Raw genomic sequence first — 17,768 nt, 5'->3', positions numbered from 1 at the left:
TTTCCGCCGGGTCAAAGGCAAGTGAGGCCGCCGACGATGGGAGCGTGGTGAGCTATTTCCAGATTGGAGTTGCCTGTGCCGGAAAATATCCCGCTGCCCAGAGAAGAGACAATAGCATTTGTTGTTGATATCGGGCCTTCCAAGCCAACCTTGCAGTGGATGGTTGCGTTTGGCAACGTAACGGACCTGCGCCCTGGGAAATAAAGTCGCCGGATAAAGTCCATCTCCATGAAATCTCATGTGCCTTTCCATGTACCTATCTGCATGAAGACTGAAGTTGAGATGATGTGCGCGGCAATGCTTTGAATGCCTGATCTGCTCCTGAAGGGTGGCAAGCCTCGGGACGATGTGAAGCAGACAAAACAAGTCGCAGTCTGGTAGAAACCAGCACGTGGACCTTTATGAATAGTGTCATCTTGTCATGGACTTCCAACGACAATGCGACGCGTGAGATAGGGGTCGATCCAGGTGCATGTGCCCAACCGCCGCAACCGTCCATGGTGGCCGCGCCATACGCGTAGTCCACACCAGTCTCATCTCGTGGATCGATAGATATCTTGTCATCCTCACGTGGAACCGACCATCCACAACGACCATCTGTTGATCCATCACCATCTTTGGGATCATCTGGGGTTGTCCACTAGCGGGACGTCGACGACTCAAGCATTGCTATGACCACCGTTTATCTTGTGGGATAGACGCTGTAGCCGAGAGATGTACGGATGTAGCGATGGGACCCGAGATCCAGAGAGGCAGTCGGTCCTGAATATCTCTTCCAAGGCTGGACGATCGATTTGCTGAAACTTGAACGTCTTTTTGTGTCAATTTGCGGGATATGATGAGCAGCTGTTGCAAAGCATGGTGAAATTACGACTCAAGCCCAAGGAGAGAAGCCCGGCTATCGAGTCGAAACTCAATAAGACCCACGAAAGTTGAGTGTCTGGCATGTTTGCTAGCGAGGTGGAATGACGTGCTCTTGCGAGCGATAACTTGACTAAATCGCCAGAACCCCGTCTGCCGTAGCCGACCAGCGTCGAGGGGATGACGGGTCCATTGAGTTTCTGACAAACCTCAACTTGGCGCATCGTGAATGTGTAAAGCACAAATTGCAACGGGCGCGAGCCAGGACCAGGGTCTCCGAACTAACCGCACACCCTGAGGGGGTTTTATCCTAAGTACCTGCGACTCGCAGAAGGCTAACAAGACCCTTGATGCCTAGGATTACCTGGTGCAGAACGGCGGGCAAAGCCAGGAGCCAGTCATATCGCATAGAAGCGCCTTAGGGGGGAAAGGGTTCGTGGGGCTTGACATGGACTGGCGGGCGTGAACGCATGGGAAAAGTCCCAGCAATGACGCATGCCAAGACCAAAGCCCAAAGAATGAGAATATCCGCAGTCGGACTGAGTCCCTTGGGCCGCTGATTGTGTTCTTCGTCCAGTCAGAAAGTGTAAAAGTGTCTGCATGCCGTCTCTTCGTGGAGTCTCCTCATCCTTGGCCAATGGACGAATATGCCTGGCTCCGCCGCAATGGAGTCCCCAAAAGACGATGCTTTTCGTATGTATGTACGTATGTGATAGCGGAATTACTGGGGTTGTCGCTCAACGACTACGGGCATTCTCGAGTTGTGACTAGCGCAACATCGTGAGTTGAGCCAGGATTGAGGCGCCCAATCCACCAGGTCTGGTAATTAATGCCGGGCGTTATCAAGGCTCGCTCTCTCGGGAGACACAGACGAGCCCCGCGGTTTTGCTGTGCAATAGTGGCTTATCTCGAAATGGAGTATATCAACTGGCTGGCTGATATGCTTGAGCGCACAGTTGGAGTAATACGCGATGGTAGGATAACGTCTGGTAAGTTGTGACGCGAGTGCTGTAGTATCCGATGTGATACATACCTAGCTAAACGTCCATAGTGGTAGGTATAGACTCAATGTTCCATGGCCCGTTGAGTCCAAGTTCGATTTGCTTCAGCGATACACCGACGTCATTCCGTCCCTGTGATATGTCTGCGAGGTTTCTTTCGCTACACTGTCAACCCTTGAGACGGTTGATGACAAACATGTCTTGCGGCGCGATGCAATGCACAACAATGCCCAACAAACGCAGCATGCATTTCAAGCCTTCAGACGGACGTCCGAGCTATAGTCCCCGCGGTCGCTGAGGCTACTTGGCTAGAGGGGGGGATCCCTTGCGCTGATCAGCGCGGGGACTGCCTGTCAAGGCAATGACGGTGATGATCGAGGCTCGATGTAATCGGAGGCCGTCGGGCGGGAGAAGCCATGGGCCGGCACACTCTGTGACATGAATCCGAACTCAATGGCCTCTCCAGCACTTGTACCTGGGGGGTTGGCACATGGTTTGGAAGCCAGAGTAGGCGATGACGACAATACTTCCAACGATTGAAATGTGCCTCTTGCTAGGCGTCGTTTTCACCGTCCTCAGTAGCTGAACCTGACCGAAAAAGGACAACTAGAAACGCCATGGCAGAGTGGCAGCCGCCGTGCATCGGGGTTGGCATACCTGTGATGCATTGGAGACCGCAGCTTGAGCCCGGGCGTGCGGCGTTAGTAGATGCCACGAGGGCTGAAGCAGCGCACAGTTGCTGAGAAGTGATGATGACAATACCAGCCTTCATTTGAGGGAGTCATTTGGCAGCCATGAATGAATGGTTGGGATTGGTAATACGGCCGCTGCCGCCGCCAGAGGCTCCCACTGCCTGTGGCCCGTGGGATGAGAGCGTTCGCCGTACGTGGCCACTGACAGACCGCTAGAGCTAAGCTAGGTAGTGGTTCAATGTTGCTGAGAAGAAAAACATCGTGCTTCGAGCCTCATCTACCAGGAGGGCGATGGTGAAACAAGTCCAGCCTGATCCATGTTGTTCATTTGGTTGAGTGTATCACCACATCCAAAGGTAAGGTGCTCCTGTGGCTGGTCCCGCCGGGAGGCCAAAGTCTGGAACGTGACAGGCAAGTGTACATAGTGTCGCGAGTACTCCGTACCTACAGACACTCGGGCTGGCATCCTGTTGGGGGACCACATGTATTATGGAGGGAATGCCAGCATCTTGTGTGTTCGGTACACAGCATCGGATGTGGTGGTTGCTCAGCCGAACGCACCCTGCAACGCGATGAAAGGATGCTTTCTATCTGTACAGTCAGCCGAAGGTACAACGATCGAGAAGTGCCAACTTCATGGGATGCCTTTGCATAGGACAAAAGCGAGGGTCGCAACACTCTTATCTAGCGGCTTGCGATGCCGAAGAGATGGAGAAAAGGTCGGTGACAGTGGGCACCAGGCCGGCGGAGAGACGGGTTCAGCGAGAGTCTGAGACGGGCGTGGGCGGGGGATTTCAGGCCAGAGCTGCGCCAGATACCGCAGACCGCAAACGGAAGTGTCGGGAGTGCCGTGGTTTCCTTGGGCGAGACGGATAAGCGTCTCCACAGATAAGGGACCCCCCGTTTGAGAGGATAAAGAGAAGGAACAAGGAATGGATGGCAAGAGCCCAGTAAGTACCTTCGTCAGGTACCCCCGAGGAAGGTACAAGGAAAAGAAGAAGGTATCGAAGGATGTACCTCAGACGCTCGAACCTCAAGGAAGGAGCAGTCGTGATATTTGTCGACGATTCGCCGATTTGCTCCTCCACTCGAGTGGGCAAGTGCCATCTCCATACGGGACCCAATGTCGTCCGTCTCTTGTTTCTTTCCCGAGTCCAGACACAGAGGTAACTTCATAGTTGCGCCATTGAGGAGAAGGAACACTGGGGGAAGGGCCGTTTTCTTTGGAGACCAAAAACGGAGACAATCCCCACCAGGAACACAGTGCTGGGCCGGGTGGAGAAGTACATTTTCTAGCAGATTCCGGATGTCTCTCGCCTCTACACGATGGACCCTCCCAAGCATTCCCAGGTCCAAACAGCCACAACCGCAAGACATCATCGTGAAGTGTCATTCCACGGCATTCACCATACACGCAACGTGCTCCAGTTTGGTGACACAACATGAGCATAACCACATTTGACTATCGGGGCCCAATTCGGCTTAATCCACTAGACTATCCATATCGACTGCCAGTCTCGAGTAATTCATCCAGGCAACACCGAGCGCAGCAAGCGGACACGCGGATCAGAGGGAACAGTCATCGCATACCACATGAGCTGGGGAGGAAAGCAAGCGAGAAGCGATGGGCAATCGAAGCTGAGCCCATGCGGCCCAGCCATCTCCTGTTGGCGAATCGTCCTCACCACGATCAACGAATCGAGACTCGCGTTCGGGAACGCAGGCAGAATCTCACTTCTCAAATGTCCCGCCTGCGTCTTGTCTTGATGTCCCTTTTCGCTCAAGAGGTTGCACCCTTGATGCAGGTGTTCGTCGGCAACAGTGGGCTGTGGAGGGCTCCAACAGCCTGAGGAAGACACGGGGACACAGGGAGAGATCAAAGAGGTATCTAGCGCCTCCGTCGTACCGCATTCTCCTTACAACCCTTGGGCCCAAAGCATCGCCGGTTCTGGTTCTGCAAACTCCACCATCCATCACCTTTCGTACAATATGAACTGGTCCAATCATCACCGCGGGGCTACCTTCACGAGGCGGACCGTATTGGCCGACGAAGCCCCATATCTTCGGGCCAAAAGCAGTCGAAGCATGCCAACGCCGAATTTCCACTTCTTGTCGTCTTATCGCCCTCGGATTCTCCAGCCATGACTGGTCCTGATGAGCCGCAGCCCTGCTCCTCCTGGCAGTGTTGGCACCCACAACTGCGGCTTGCAAACCACAAAACCCAACAAAGTTGCCGCCACCGTACAAAGTATACAACAACACGCTGGCCATCTCTCCGAATCTCCGCTGCACTTGGCCCTCTTGGTCACCGTCGGCGTCAACAAAGCGAGAAATTGCGGATCCCAATCGCCTGGGCGCGGCGACGACAAACTCCAAAGTGGCGCCATGTCGACAGCTCCACGAATTGCAGTCCCGCGTTTGTGGCCTGCATCCCGGGCAAGGGTCGTCGTAGGTGGACAAGCCTGGCGAGGAAGAACAGCCGCCGCCGTAATTTATCCCTCAAGCTCCAGATTACACGGTAATCCGTCCCGTTTCATGGCCGAGTCTGAGTCGCACATTTCGCCAGCACAAGCCGCAGGGACGGGCAGGGGGCACGCCAAAATCACAGAGGGAGGGCCATCCTCAGAACGTATGTATCAACGGACTGTACGGAGTACATAGACCATCAAACCCACTAAGGATGGGCCCCGGGTGCCGTCTTCTGATTCGACCACTGATCCATATCCAACTCTCACGATCGAAGCAATGCCGCCTTCATCTAACTCTCTGACGAGTCTCCGGTTGATTATCGGACGTGGCATTGCATAGCGCTGAGCCAACTTACTTGCGCCGAGTGGCAGGCTGGCCCTTTCATCTGCCACGGATCCTACGAATGCACTCTAACAAACCAATGCGTTCTCCAACTTCCACGGTTCCTCGGCCCTCTCGGCGGGCCGTTGGACCATTCATCGTGAGGCGGCGCAGCGAGATTCAGGAACAGGCCACGGAGGCACCAGCCCCTGGCAAATTGTAGTGCGACTTGTCGGTAGCGGGTTGCTGATCCACGATTTCGATTTGCGATCCGAGATTCTACGAAAAGGGAAAAAATGCCTCTCCTCAACTGCTTCGTACCGGTACCCCTCCATGGCAACCCTTTCCGATGCTGAATAGAGCTGTGTTGTTGCTCCTCGATAAACCTGCCGCATCCACAAAGTCCACGTGCAAGGTCCGATGCCCAAAGCTATTGCCAATGGCAACACCAATTCTCTTCACAGCCCATTAGATCGTTGCCGCGGTCAGCCACATGTCCCGAACCGACTACCATGCTGTTGATAATTCAGGGTTCCTGCGTTTCCAGACCGGACGGAACCGGCATGGAAATCCATCCATCTGTCTACCTACCCGTCCATCCACCACAACCACCGAAGTGATGGAGGGATTCTGGGGGTTCCATACAGCGGGCGTACGGTATTCTCCGTGGACAGGCAATAGTAGTTTTTAGGAGCAGCCAGAATCAATGTCTCGACTGTTCTATTTCGAAGCGAGACAACGAATGCTAAGGCACCGGAACACCAGGGCACCAAAAAGCCTCAATGTATGTGATTCCTGCAGACATACACACCCAGCATCACATACAGGCCCAGACACACCTAGGTATCCCTTGAACCTCCCAGTATATGTTATGCTCGTGACGGGCCACGGATGACCGTTTCGGGCCTTACTGCGTACCTCGGGTGCTGCCACTACCTGTCAATCTACCGTCTTTTTCAGATCCAGTGGAGCTTCCTGTTCTGTTGTTGTCTGACGGGCATGAGCGCCGAGAACTTCCCACCAGCCAGAAGCAAAGACGGCAGAGAAACATTTCAGGAGTGACTCTGAAGACATGGCATGTGCCTTATAGAAGATGAATCCTCATATGCGATGCAGACACAGTCATCAGGCCGACTTGGCTGACACCAAGATGTCTCTGTCGTGTATCTGCAAACCAACAGGAATTCACCAAGCATTCAACAATAGCAGAGGGATAAAGGCAGCCGACAAAGAGCTCATGATGATTGGCGAAGGTTGCAAACCATGGACATCCTTTCTTCCCTTAATTTTCCTGTGCCTCAAGGCCTATCCCCCATTCATCCACAATCGGCATCCATTTCAAGTCCAACCCAGCCTGGCGGAGGGGCAGCGAGTCTGCGACCCCTCCATGGACCGTGGTCCGTGCTGTCGTCCCTCTCAGCAGTTGCATCACTCTGGACTGCGCCCACTGTCACTTTCTCCATACACAGTAGTGGTTTCCTCTGACGACACGCCCCCCTCTGCGGTCACCCCTCAGTGGGGACGGTAGGCTGAACTTCGTAGTTGTTGACGAAATGCTGCATGTTCGTTGGCTCAAGGGGGCCGTAGCCAAAGAGCTAAGGCGGCGCCGACTCTGTTTCAATGAAGCGGAGCCTTGCGGACAAGGTGACGGGATGGACGCAAGAAACCTGGCTTGTCTATTCGCCGCAAGGCCAGGAAATACTGGGGATGATGGCATGGCTGGGGTTGAAGGGGGATGCGGCGTTATGTCATTGCTCTGGGGGCAGTCCTTGACCATTGACACAGACTCTCTGAGGTCTTTTGGTGGGATCCCGGCCAGATGTACCTAGTACTCCGGGTACGTGATGATCTCAGCGTAGGAAAAAGGAGTACATGGTCGATACGTATCTGCCTTCCTGGGCCCCGAAGTAGCTTTACGCTTGATGGACCACCCATAAGTACCTGAGGTAACCTTTCCTTTCCCCTACGTCCCGTCATGGACGACGTATTGCATGGGTCCCCCTCCACTCCTTCATGCTTTCCCCTTCCAGCCGATGCCCCCACTGTAAATGAGCCTTTCACACGTCAAGGCCATCCCATGGTGCCTTCCCAGACACACTCGCCTTCCATTACATCGTCGTGGTCCTTCTCGTGAAGGCGACACGCTCAGATTATAAAGACAACCTTTCCCCCCCCTTTCATCAGTAAATTTCTTTCGCATCATTCCACACAATATCTCATTCCCATACTCGATCTTGAGCAATCTTGATAAATTAAAGTGTTCCGAGGCTTCAAACAACCGCCTTTTACTCTATTTCCAAACCCCACCCAATTAAACACCACCACTCCTCCATCACTCAAATCTTATACGTATACCAAACATGTCAACACAATTCACTAAGAAGGCCGTCCACTTCGGAGCCGGCAACATCGGCCGTGGCTTCGTCGCCTGCTTTCTCCACAACTCCGGTTACGAGGTCGTCTTCGCCGACGTCGCCGATGCTCTCATTGATAAGCTGAACGAGACCCCTTCATACCGGGTCATCGAGGTCGGCGCTGAGGGCACCAATGAGAACACCATCACAAACTACCGCGCCATTAACTCAAGAACACACGAGGCAGAGCTTGTCGAGGAAATCGCCACAGCTGACGTTGTCACGTGCTCCGTCGGCCCGAACATCCTCAAATTTATTGCCCCTGTCATCGCCAAGGGTATCGACAAGCGTCCCAGCGACCTGGCACCCATTTCTGTCATTGCCTGCGAGAACGCCATTGGCGCCACCGACACCCTTGCTGAGCACATCAAGGACCCTCGCAACACTGCCGCCCACCGCTTGGAGGACCACCACGAGCGTGCTCGCTACGCCAACTCCGCCATTGACCGCATCGTTCCTGCTCAGGACCCCAACGCTGGTCTCGATGTCACTCTCGAGAAGTTTTACGAGTGGGTTGTCGAGCGCACACCCTTCGAGGAGATTCCCAGCATTGAGGGTATTAACTGGGTCGATGAGCTCGCTCCTTTCATTGAGCGCAAGCTTTACACTGTCAACACTGGACACGCCACTGCTGCCTACCACGGTTATAACCGCGGAAAGCGTACCGTCTACGATGCGCTCCAGGACAAGGCCATCATGGCTGAGGTTCGCAAGGCCCTCGAGGAGACCAGCAACCTGATCATCAGCAAGCACGGCATCGAGGAGAAGGCTCAACGTGAATACGCTGCTAAGATCATCCGCCGCATTGGCAACCCCCATTTGGAGGATGCTGTTGAGCGTGTCGGACGCGCACCTCTCCGCAAGTTGAGCCGCAAAGAGCGCTTCGTCGGCCCCGCTGCAGAACTCGCTGAGAAGGGTGAGGACTGCACTGCTTTGCTCCGCGCAGCTGAGATGGCTTTCCGCTTCCAGGATGTTGAGGGTGATGATGAGAGCAAGGAGCTTTCCAAGCTCATGTCTGAGAACTCTCCCGAGGAGGCTGTTACCAAGATCTGCGGCATTCAATCATCTGAGAAGATTCACCCCATGTTGGCTGCTGTCGTCCGCAAGGTCCAGGCTGACAGTGAGGAATGACTCACCGGAAAGCTTTGACGTGTAATGATTGATGGGCATGATTTTCGGAGTTCAGCATATATCACTGGGACAAGCATGGAGTTTGAGGATATTCAGGCAGCGCGTATTTCAGCGCTCTTCGTGAGCAATCCCGAGCCAAAGGCCAGGATTAAGATATACAATTTGAATTGCAAATTCGAGAAAAAATTTGAACAAAACCATTGACTGAATCGTGAATTGTGATCTATGATTCCTAAACCAATTCTTACAAACATGTCTCTCAATAGTACATATATTCGACTGTGTCACAAAACAATTGCTCTCAGTACCTATATGCGATACTGGCATACCGATACTGAGTATATCGACACTGGCATACTAAAATAGATCGACAAGCAGTCCTCAAATCTACAATTTTGAAATCGTATGCTGAAACCCCTTGTAAAAAAAACCCAGCGGAAATTCTCGACAACGTCCCTCTGAGGGGATTCAGAAGTCAAGCTTATCCACTGCAGTATAGGCCACGCTCGAGTGGCTGGTGCGCGGTCACCAGAGATCAGTGATGTGGCTAGAGGAATGTGTGTGGCTTTGCCTGCCAGATAAGATAAGCGATGCGATTGACGGACAGTTTACGTGGCTCAAATGTTTATGCCTTAGGCAAAAGCCACATCATTCAGGCACCAATCAGCTCCTGAACCTGGCGGCGGTAGGGACACATCTGTTGAAGCTCGAAATACCGACTTGGCCAAAATTGCGCCTGCCAAAGCTCTGGAAGCCATCAATTCCCACGACACAAGCTGACGAGGCTCTCCGACTCTTACCTCCGCGACCGGCTTCCAGCGGCCTCTCCTAATTATCTCTTCTTTCCTCGAATAAGCCGGACAGTCACGTATGATTCCCCTCTAGGCGACTTTACCAGCGCAAGAACCACTCTCCCCCCACTTCGTTCTTCGAGGACACCATCACCTTTCCTTCAACTCTCTCCCTTGCTAGTATACACGCATAGGTCGTCAACATGAAGGTCGACGTAAAGGTACGAACCAGACCGAATGGCATTTCTCAGCTTTGCGCATTGCTCGAGCAAGAGCTATCATTGCGTTAGCCAGAGCTGCAGCTGCATAGCTCTCGCCAGCCTGTCGTCCCCTGAATAGCTCTGGGTAGCTGACTTGTTCTTTCTAGCGACAATTGTTCGCCCGCAGCGAGCGGGTGAAGGGCATCGACTTCCACCCTCAAGAGCCATGGATTCTCACGACCTTATACAGCGGTCATGTCTACATCTGGTCATACGAGACTCAGCAGATCGTCAAGACCTTCGAGCTCACCGACGTCCCTGTCCGAGCCGGCCGATTCGTCGCAAGAAAGAACTGGATTGTCTGCGGTTCCGATGACTTCCAGATCCGTGTATACAACTACAACACCTCAGAGAAGATCACCTCGTTCGAGGCTCATCCCGATTACATTCGTGCCATCGCCATCCACCCGACACAACCTTTCGTGCTGACCGCCTCTGATGACATGACGATTAAGCTCTGGGACTGGGAGAAGGGCTGGAAGTGCGTCCAGGTTTTTGAGGGCCACGGCCATTACGTTATGGGTCTCGCCATCAACCCCAAGGATACCAACACCTTCGCTTCCGCATCTCTTGACCGGACTGTCAAGATCTGGAGTCTTGGTTCGGCGACGCCCAACTTCACTCTCGAGGCCCACGAGGCCAAGGGTGTCAACCACGTCGACTACTATCCTCACTCTGACAAGCCCTACCTCCTGACGACATCCGACGATCGCACTGTCAAGGTCTGGGATTACACCACCAAATCTCTGATCGCCACCCTCGAGGGCCACACGAACAACGTCTCTTTTGCATGCTATCATCCCGAGCTGCCAGTCATCATTTCCGGTTCCGAAGACGGCACCATCAGGATATGGCACGCCAATACATACCGATTCGAGCAGTCTCTCAACTATGGCCTTGAGCGCGCATGGTGCGTTTCCTACCAGAAGGGAAAGCAGGGAGTGGCTGTTGGTTTCGACGATGGTGCTGTCGTTGTGAAGCTGGGTCGTGAGGAGCCCGCCGTGTCAATGGACGCGTCAGGAAAGCTTATTTGGGCCCGCCACAACGAAGTTGTCTCTGCCATTATCAAAGGCGGAGGTATGTTGCGTCTATTCTAGACCTCCAGGCCTATTGCTAACACTGCTAGATGCCTCGATCAAGGACAACGAACCCATTTCCCTTCCCGTCAAGGAGCTCGGTACCTGCGAAGTGTACCCCTCGACCCTCGTACACAACCCGAATGGTCGATTTGTCGCAGTCTGCGGAGATGGCGAGTACATCATCTACACGGCTCTGGCTTGGCGTAACAAGGCCTTTGGCTCTGCGCTGGACTTCGTCTGGGCATCCAAGGAGAACACCAACGACTTCGCCATCCGGGAATCAGCAACCAGCGTCAAGGTGTACAAGAACTTTGTTGAGAAGGCAGGTGGCCTCGATGTCGGTTTCCAGGCCGAAGGTTTGACTGGAGGTGTCCTTCTTGGTGTCAAGGGTCAAGGGGGTATCTCATTCTTCGACTGGCAGACTGGTGGTCTGGTCAGACGCATTGAGGTCGAGCCAAGAGAGGTTGGTTTCTTGCTGCAGTGCTTCGGTCCATGTGCTAAATTGAACAGGTGTACTGGTCTGACAGCGGCGAATTGGTCGCCCTCGCATGCGAAGATACCTTCTACGTCTTGCGCTTCTCGCGCGAGGCTTACGTTGAGGGTGTCCAAACCAACCAGATTGACGAAGATGGCGTCGAGGCCGCCTTTGAGGTCATCACGGACATCAACGAGAGGTAAGCTGTTGTTCTTTCCCTCAAACAACTAGATGCTAATGCACAAGTAGTGTACGCACCGGAGAGTGGGTTGGAGATTGCTTCCTCTACACCAATAGCACCAACCGGTTGAACTACCTTGTAGGCGACCAGACTTACACGGTATCCCACTTCGATCAGTCCATGTACATCCTGGGTTACATCCAGCGCGATTCAAGAATCTACCTGGCTGATAAGGATGTTGGTGTCACCTCCTTCTCCTTGTCCTTGCCCGTGCTCGAGTACCAGACTCTGGTCCTGCGTGACGATATGGAGACTGCACAAGAACTCTTGCACACGATTCCTGCAGACCAACTCAACAAGATCGCACGCTTCTTGGAGGGACAGGGCCACAAGGAACTTGCACTGGAGGTTGCTACCGACCCCGAACACAAGTTCGACCTCGCTCTCGGACTGGGCCAGGTGGATACTGTTCTCGAGTTGGCGAGAGAGGCTGATGTTGAGCACAAGTGGAAGACTGTTGGAGACGCTGCCCTTGCCGGATGGCAGGTGGCCGTGGCACAAGAGTGCTTTACACATGCAAAGGACCTTGGCTCATTGCTCCTTCTCTACTCCTCCACATCTGACCGCAGTGGTCTGTCAAAACTTTCCGACCAAGCGCAAGAGGCCGGCGCTCACAACGTGGCATTCAGCTGCAAGTGGCTGCTGGGCGACGTTGCTGGCTGCGTGGAGATTCTGACCAAAACTGGACGGTTAGCGGAGGCTGTTTTGTTCTCGCAAACATACAAGCCCAGTCTGACGGCAGATGTCGTCAAGGAGTGGAAGGAAAGCCTCGAAAAGGGCAAGAAGGGCCGCGTCGCCAAGATGGTCGGTGCTCCGGTAGAAGACGAAGACCTATTCCCCGAGTGGGACGAATGGCTTCAACTCGAGAAGCAGGGTGGCGCCGCGCCTCAAGTTGCCGAGGTCACGAAGGTCAACGGAACAGACGCGACTGAGGCAGAGGAGGCAGAGGAGGCAGAGGAGGCAGAGGAGGCAGAGGAGGCCGACGAGGAGATGGCCGAGGCGGAAGAGGATGAGGAGTAGGTAGCCGTGTGCTCGGCATCTCAAAACGCAATTTGATTAGGGACGGTGCGGGGATCGTAAAAGGCCTAGATGTCGAATGGCCCTGCCTCGACGGGCGTTGACGGTAATGATCATGCCTTGCAAATAAATGGAAGATGTTTTTTGTGTCATGACGTTACGGTCTCGTCAGTAGATCCGTATGTAAAAGTATATTATAAGATGAAGTCTCTGAAGCCATGATGTTCCAGTAGCCGTGGTACGAGGCAAGTGTTTTGAACAGATCTCGCACCAACTGATGTGTGTGATGATTCTTAAAGTCTGGCGCATGCTGCCCATGGTATCCTCTTTTCAACCATGGCCTTTTGTTGAAAAAGCATGATATAACTAGTACTGACGACACCAATACCGCCCTCACCTAAAGCCATGATATTCAACCTCAGTAAATCAAGCTCACTTCGCCTTCTGAAGCTGTCCTTAGCGCCCAATCTTCAACACGATCAAGACCCCAGATACACGTGAACAAGTGCCTCGCAAACTCATCAACATCCGCCGCGGCCGCATTATGAAGCAACGCATCGCTATCAAGCGAAGGCACAAAGAGATTCCGATCACCGCAAACATTGGCGTCGCCATCGCTGCACTCCGCCCCCGGACGGTCAGCAGCGCCCACCCCAGCACCGGTACCGCCTCTATCTCGCCCGGTCCTGGCCCCCTTCCCGGACGTCTCCCGACACAGCGCCGCCCATCGCGGAGCCGAAGGCGCATCCCATAGTCCGGCGCGAGCGGTGAAGAGGGCGCCGCCGGAGCACTCGCCCCATTTCCCCTTGAGGGCGTTGTACACGCCCAGGGTGCAGACGACGATGATCCAGGTGCGGCGGACGGATTCGGAGAGGACCCAGAGGTTCCAGGTCCAGAGGTCGCGGTTGAAGACTTCTTCTTTTGGGTGGTTGGGTTTGTCGTTGTTATTGTTTCTCCCTGGTCTGACGGCGTTGGCGGCGTTGGTGTTTGCTGTGACTTGGTCTGCTAGGTCCGAGTCTCTTTGCGCTTGACACTGCCATGTTGAGGGGGGACATTGACTCCTGTAGAGAGTGTTGGCGTCTCTTTGGGCAGATTCCCATAGTTGTTTTGACCAGAGATCTAGGGTTGGTAGGTGTTCCTCGGCGGCGGCACGTAGGCTTACTGAGCCGTCGAAGAGGCGGATGATGGTGTAGATGTACAGGGCATGTACGCGAGCTAGATGATCTCTCGTCTCGAGTAACGGGGCAGACATGTTGTCGTCACCCTCTGCTACAGGCTGACTCGCCAGCAGGGCTGTGACCCGTTCATCCAAGATTCGATGAACGAATGCCTCATTCAAAGACGTCTTATGGAAGTACACCGACGCCGCAGCAAAGGCGTCCTGGACGCACGAAGGGAAGTGATTCCCTTCAGTGTAGAGGCTCCGGTGGATAAAGGGGTTGTGGCCGTCCATCACCCACCGCCGGGCCCAGGCTTGTAGGCCGCGGGTGAAGTTGGTCAGGACGGAGACGGGGTAGGCGTCGCGCGGGGGCGCGGGCCAGTGGTCTATCCTCCATGTTTGGGGGGCGAGGAACCACTGGCTTCCTGCGAGGGAGGCGGCTACGGAGGATTTGAGGCGGGGGTAGTCTGGTTTGGTGATGTACGGTTCATGATGTGGCTGCTGCGGAAATGTTGCGGGTTTTGGTGGCGGTAGGGAGAAGGCTGTTGTTGGCGAGAGGTGGAGGTTTGGGGTGGTGAAGTCTAGGTCTGACCAGGGCATGCTCCAGATGCCGTTTGTTAGAGGGGATGCGTCCCAGAGGAGTGTGTCTGGCATCGTTGTCTGGATGGAGTGCTGCTGCTGGAGGGATACCGGAGCCGGTGCCGGTGGGTCAGAGAACGGCAGCGGCTTGAAGGTCTCGGGCCGCCGGCGTCGCTTTGTGACGGGGTAGTAGCAGTCTACGTCGCGGTCGTCGCAGCGGGAACATGATGGTAGGCCTTTGTCGCAGCGGCGTTTGGATTCTGTGCATGCTATGCATGCCTTTTGCTTGGAGAGGCGAGCCATTGCGCGATGCTTGATTCCCTCTTAGTACTGGTAGTAGGGTGGATGAGGCGTGGTGCAGGTTTCACTGGAGTTAGGTACACCGGATCAATTCTTTGGTTGTATTAAGCCGTGTTTGTCATCACCACGATCTCGCAATAGATTCGAGACCACGATTGCTGAAGCAGAAACCGGGCAAGAGATCCTTCGAGTTGAGAGGATGACGGCATTTGTCAGCGCTAACAACCAGAGCGCGGGCTCGGGACGCCGTAAGCAATGTACGGAGTGGGGCCACTCCCCAGCGCCCGGTGCGGGTTTTGCGGGTTTTCGGCGGAAGACTTGCGGGAAACTTGCGGGAATTCTGGGCGGGTGTTTGGTGGACTCGGCTTCCCGGCTGCAGCGCTTGGGCAGGTCGGATTTGAACGGATTTTAAGCACGAAACAGTCTCAGATGGCTTACATGATGACAAACGATGGATTTACGACAACGTTGGGCGATTGATCACGTCTTTGCTGGCTGAATTGGTGAGGATGAAAGGCTGGTGTCTGTGTTACCGATTGTACTGGGAAACGATATAAGGCTGCGACGATTCTGCCAAATAATGTATCCCTTAGATAACAAAACGAGATCATCAGCTTCCTCAGTTTTGACATCGCATCAAATTCAATAATACCTCAAATCCCCTCTAGATACATCTAAGCGACCTCCAACACCACCCTCGACATGGACAGCGATATTGGCGCCGCCGCTTTTGCAGCACTGACTTCCACTTCCATCTACGAAACTGGAATGACCTTCACCAAGAAGGAGCACAAAGAAACCTACCCAACCATCTTCCCTTCCCGCCCAGAGCTCTCCCAGGCCGGACGAACAGTCCTCATCACCGGCGGCTCAGCTGGCATCGGCTTCGCCATCGCCAAAGGCTTCGCGCAGGCTCACGCCAAGCGCATCATCATCCTCGGCCGCCGCCAGAATCTCGTTGATGAGGCGGTCTCGGAGCTCAAGAAGGAGTTTCCCGAGGTGCGGTTTGATGGATACTCAAGCGATGTAGATGATCTCGCAGACGTGGAGAAGCTCTGGAAGGGCTTCGAGGCGGACGGCACAGTCATCGACGTCCTTGTGCTCAACGCTGCCAAGATTTCGGAACATGGCCCTATCTTGTCTCTCGGAAGAGATGATGTCTGGAGCTCCTTCACTATGAATGTCCGCTCACTCTTGGATCTCTCTGAGAGGTTCTACAAGCAAAAGGATGGCGAAGGCCGCCAGAAGGTATGCACTCTGATGCATTGCGTGACAAGAGACGAGGCTGACAGTATGATTGAAGTTCCTCGTCAACGTGTCTACGGAAGCTAGTCACAACTTTACCAAATCGGGTCCTTGGCCTGCTTACAGTGCCAGCAAGAACGCAGGAACGATGCTGATCCAGATGATTGCCAAGGACACGCCCCCCGAGAGGATGCAGGTTATCAACTTCCACCCGGGTGTGGTGCATACCTCGGCTTTCAAGAGCGCTGGAATTCCCGAGGATGTCTATCCGTTTGATCATGGTATGTGTAATCCGAGATGGAAGAGATCGGTGTGCACCTGCTAAACAATCCTGACCTTCAGTTGATTTGGCTGGGAACTTTGCCGTCTGGGCCGCATCTGAGGAGGCGCGCTTCTTGCATGGCCGCTTTGTTTGGGCCAAATGGGATATTGATGAGCTCAAGAGCGGCGTGATTGGAGAGAAGATCAAGAACAACGATCACTACCTCAAAGTCGGCGTCGTTGGACTCCAGGAATAAGTTTTCCTTTCGACTTCGCGGTCAAGACAGGGTAACAATAGACACTCGGAGACAGACTACACTAAATTTGATTCAATCTTCACGTTATACTATTGCTTGCTATGCTCCCCAGAAGTTTCCAAAGCCATTCGGAAACATCCTCATCTAGCTTTAGTCCACGTGCGCACGGGAAAAATTGAAGGAGTCGCGAAGAACGCCACGAGGCCCCGAGGACTGCCAGGCAGTTGGCATTCTGGGAAAGCTTCAATTACCGAGGAACAGTTGGTGTAAGGCTGGAAATTGCTTGAATATGGTGGCCTAGAAACCTTTTTCTCTCAAGTCATAACCCTTCTCGCTGCATCGAGTCACACCCACGGGCCACAAACACGTAGCTACTCGGCCAACGAGGATAGAGGCTCTCACCAACCCATCTGGAGAACTCCGCAAGTCACACTCCTGTGACGGATCACTCACTTGCACGACGAGACACATTTCGACCATGATTTGTCTTTTAAATGCCTCTTGCCTGCCAGTGTAAAGCACTACGAGGTTTGCGACCGGTCTGAAAATGCGTCTCCTATGTGACAGTAGTGAGATCCATTGAGAGAAGCATCATGACTGACTACAAGTGAGCTTGTTTGACAGTAAGTCTCCTTTTTGAGAAAAAAGAGGTTGGTATTACAGATGCCTTTTCTTGGTTTCCCATCTAGGCTTCTTGAGTAGTGTGAACAACCTAAAATAACTCCAGGCAAAACATCCTCTAGCACTAGCTTCGCCATTTCCCCTGATTTGGCTATCTTAGTGCCTTGCATCGAAACGAAACTAGAGCCATATTGAACAAGTCTTCCCTAGCCAAACGTTTCTCCGAATAAGTTGCAAGTCATCCTGCTTTAGTATTTTGGGTTAGCTGAAGGGCTTGTTGCCACTTCAGAAGCCATGGCTAGCATCCTCTCAAGAGCCAGGATGACGCCGTCAGTCATTGGGATGCCGCTCTGACAGCACCCAACTCCCTTCTCGTGAAGCTTGTCTTTCGCGTGATTGATCTTTGTGAACGTTTGTGCGCACTAGGTAGAGAGCACGGTCGTGACCGGCGGCAGCGAACTGAAGCCCAGAATCCTGATTCTCATGCTTGAGATTAAGCTACACCACGGTAATCAGGGGCATCCCATCTGTTTGCGTCTGTACATATTTATTGGACGAGTGCCACACCTCTGATGAATCCATATCCTCATCAAC

General features: G+C 53.7%; 4 protein-coding genes across 4 annotated transcripts; 3 read left to right on the top strand and 1 right to left on the bottom strand.

The window, feature by feature from the left end:
* The first annotated feature begins 7,269 nt into the window (after nt 1-7,269).
* On the top strand, nt 7,270-9,315 carry BDZ83DRAFT_626042 (mannitol dehydrogenase domain-containing protein). Its single transcript, XM_060508535.1, has one exon. The coding sequence runs from the start codon at nt 7,705-7,707 to the stop codon at nt 8,887-8,889; it is 1,185 nt and encodes a 394-aa protein (XP_060363538.1). The 5' UTR covers nt 7,270-7,704; the 3' UTR covers nt 8,890-9,315.
* Nucleotides 9,316-9,559: 244 nt separating this feature from the next.
* BDZ83DRAFT_702050 (coatomer WD associated region-domain-containing protein) lies at nt 9,560-12,971 on the top strand. Its single transcript, XM_060511449.1, has 5 exons — nt 9,560-9,901; nt 10,048-11,017; nt 11,067-11,482; nt 11,530-11,693; nt 11,744-12,971. The coding sequence occupies exons 1-5, from the start codon at nt 9,884-9,886 to the stop codon at nt 12,753-12,755; spliced, it is 2,580 nt and encodes an 859-aa protein (XP_060363537.1). The 5' UTR covers nt 9,560-9,883; the 3' UTR covers nt 12,756-12,971.
* On the bottom strand, nt 12,972-14,989 carry BDZ83DRAFT_626040 (uncharacterized protein). The gene has a single exon (XM_060508534.1). The coding sequence runs from the start codon at nt 14,791-14,793 to the stop codon at nt 13,171-13,173; it is 1,623 nt and encodes a 540-aa protein (XP_060363536.1). The 5' UTR covers nt 14,794-14,989; the 3' UTR covers nt 12,972-13,170.
* Nucleotides 14,990-15,182: 193 nt separating this feature from the next.
* Nucleotides 15,183-16,638, top strand: BDZ83DRAFT_626038 (short-chain dehydrogenase). Its single transcript, XM_060508533.1, has 3 exons — nt 15,183-16,038; nt 16,094-16,316; nt 16,378-16,638. The coding sequence occupies exons 1-3, from the start codon at nt 15,493-15,495 to the stop codon at nt 16,551-16,553; spliced, it is 945 nt and encodes a 314-aa protein (XP_060363535.1). The 5' UTR covers nt 15,183-15,492; the 3' UTR covers nt 16,554-16,638.
* The last annotated feature ends 1,130 nt before the right edge of the window (nt 16,639-17,768 follow it).

Source organism: Colletotrichum acutatum (genome assembly GCF_030867785.1).
Source record: "Colletotrichum acutatum strain CBS 112980 chromosome Unknown BDZ83scaffold_64, whole genome shotgun sequence".
Taxonomy (NCBI): Eukaryota; Fungi; Ascomycota; class Sordariomycetes; order Glomerellales; family Glomerellaceae; genus Colletotrichum; species Colletotrichum acutatum.
The sequence above is the reverse complement of the archived record's forward strand: the minus strand, read 5'-3'. Positions and strand labels throughout refer to the sequence as shown.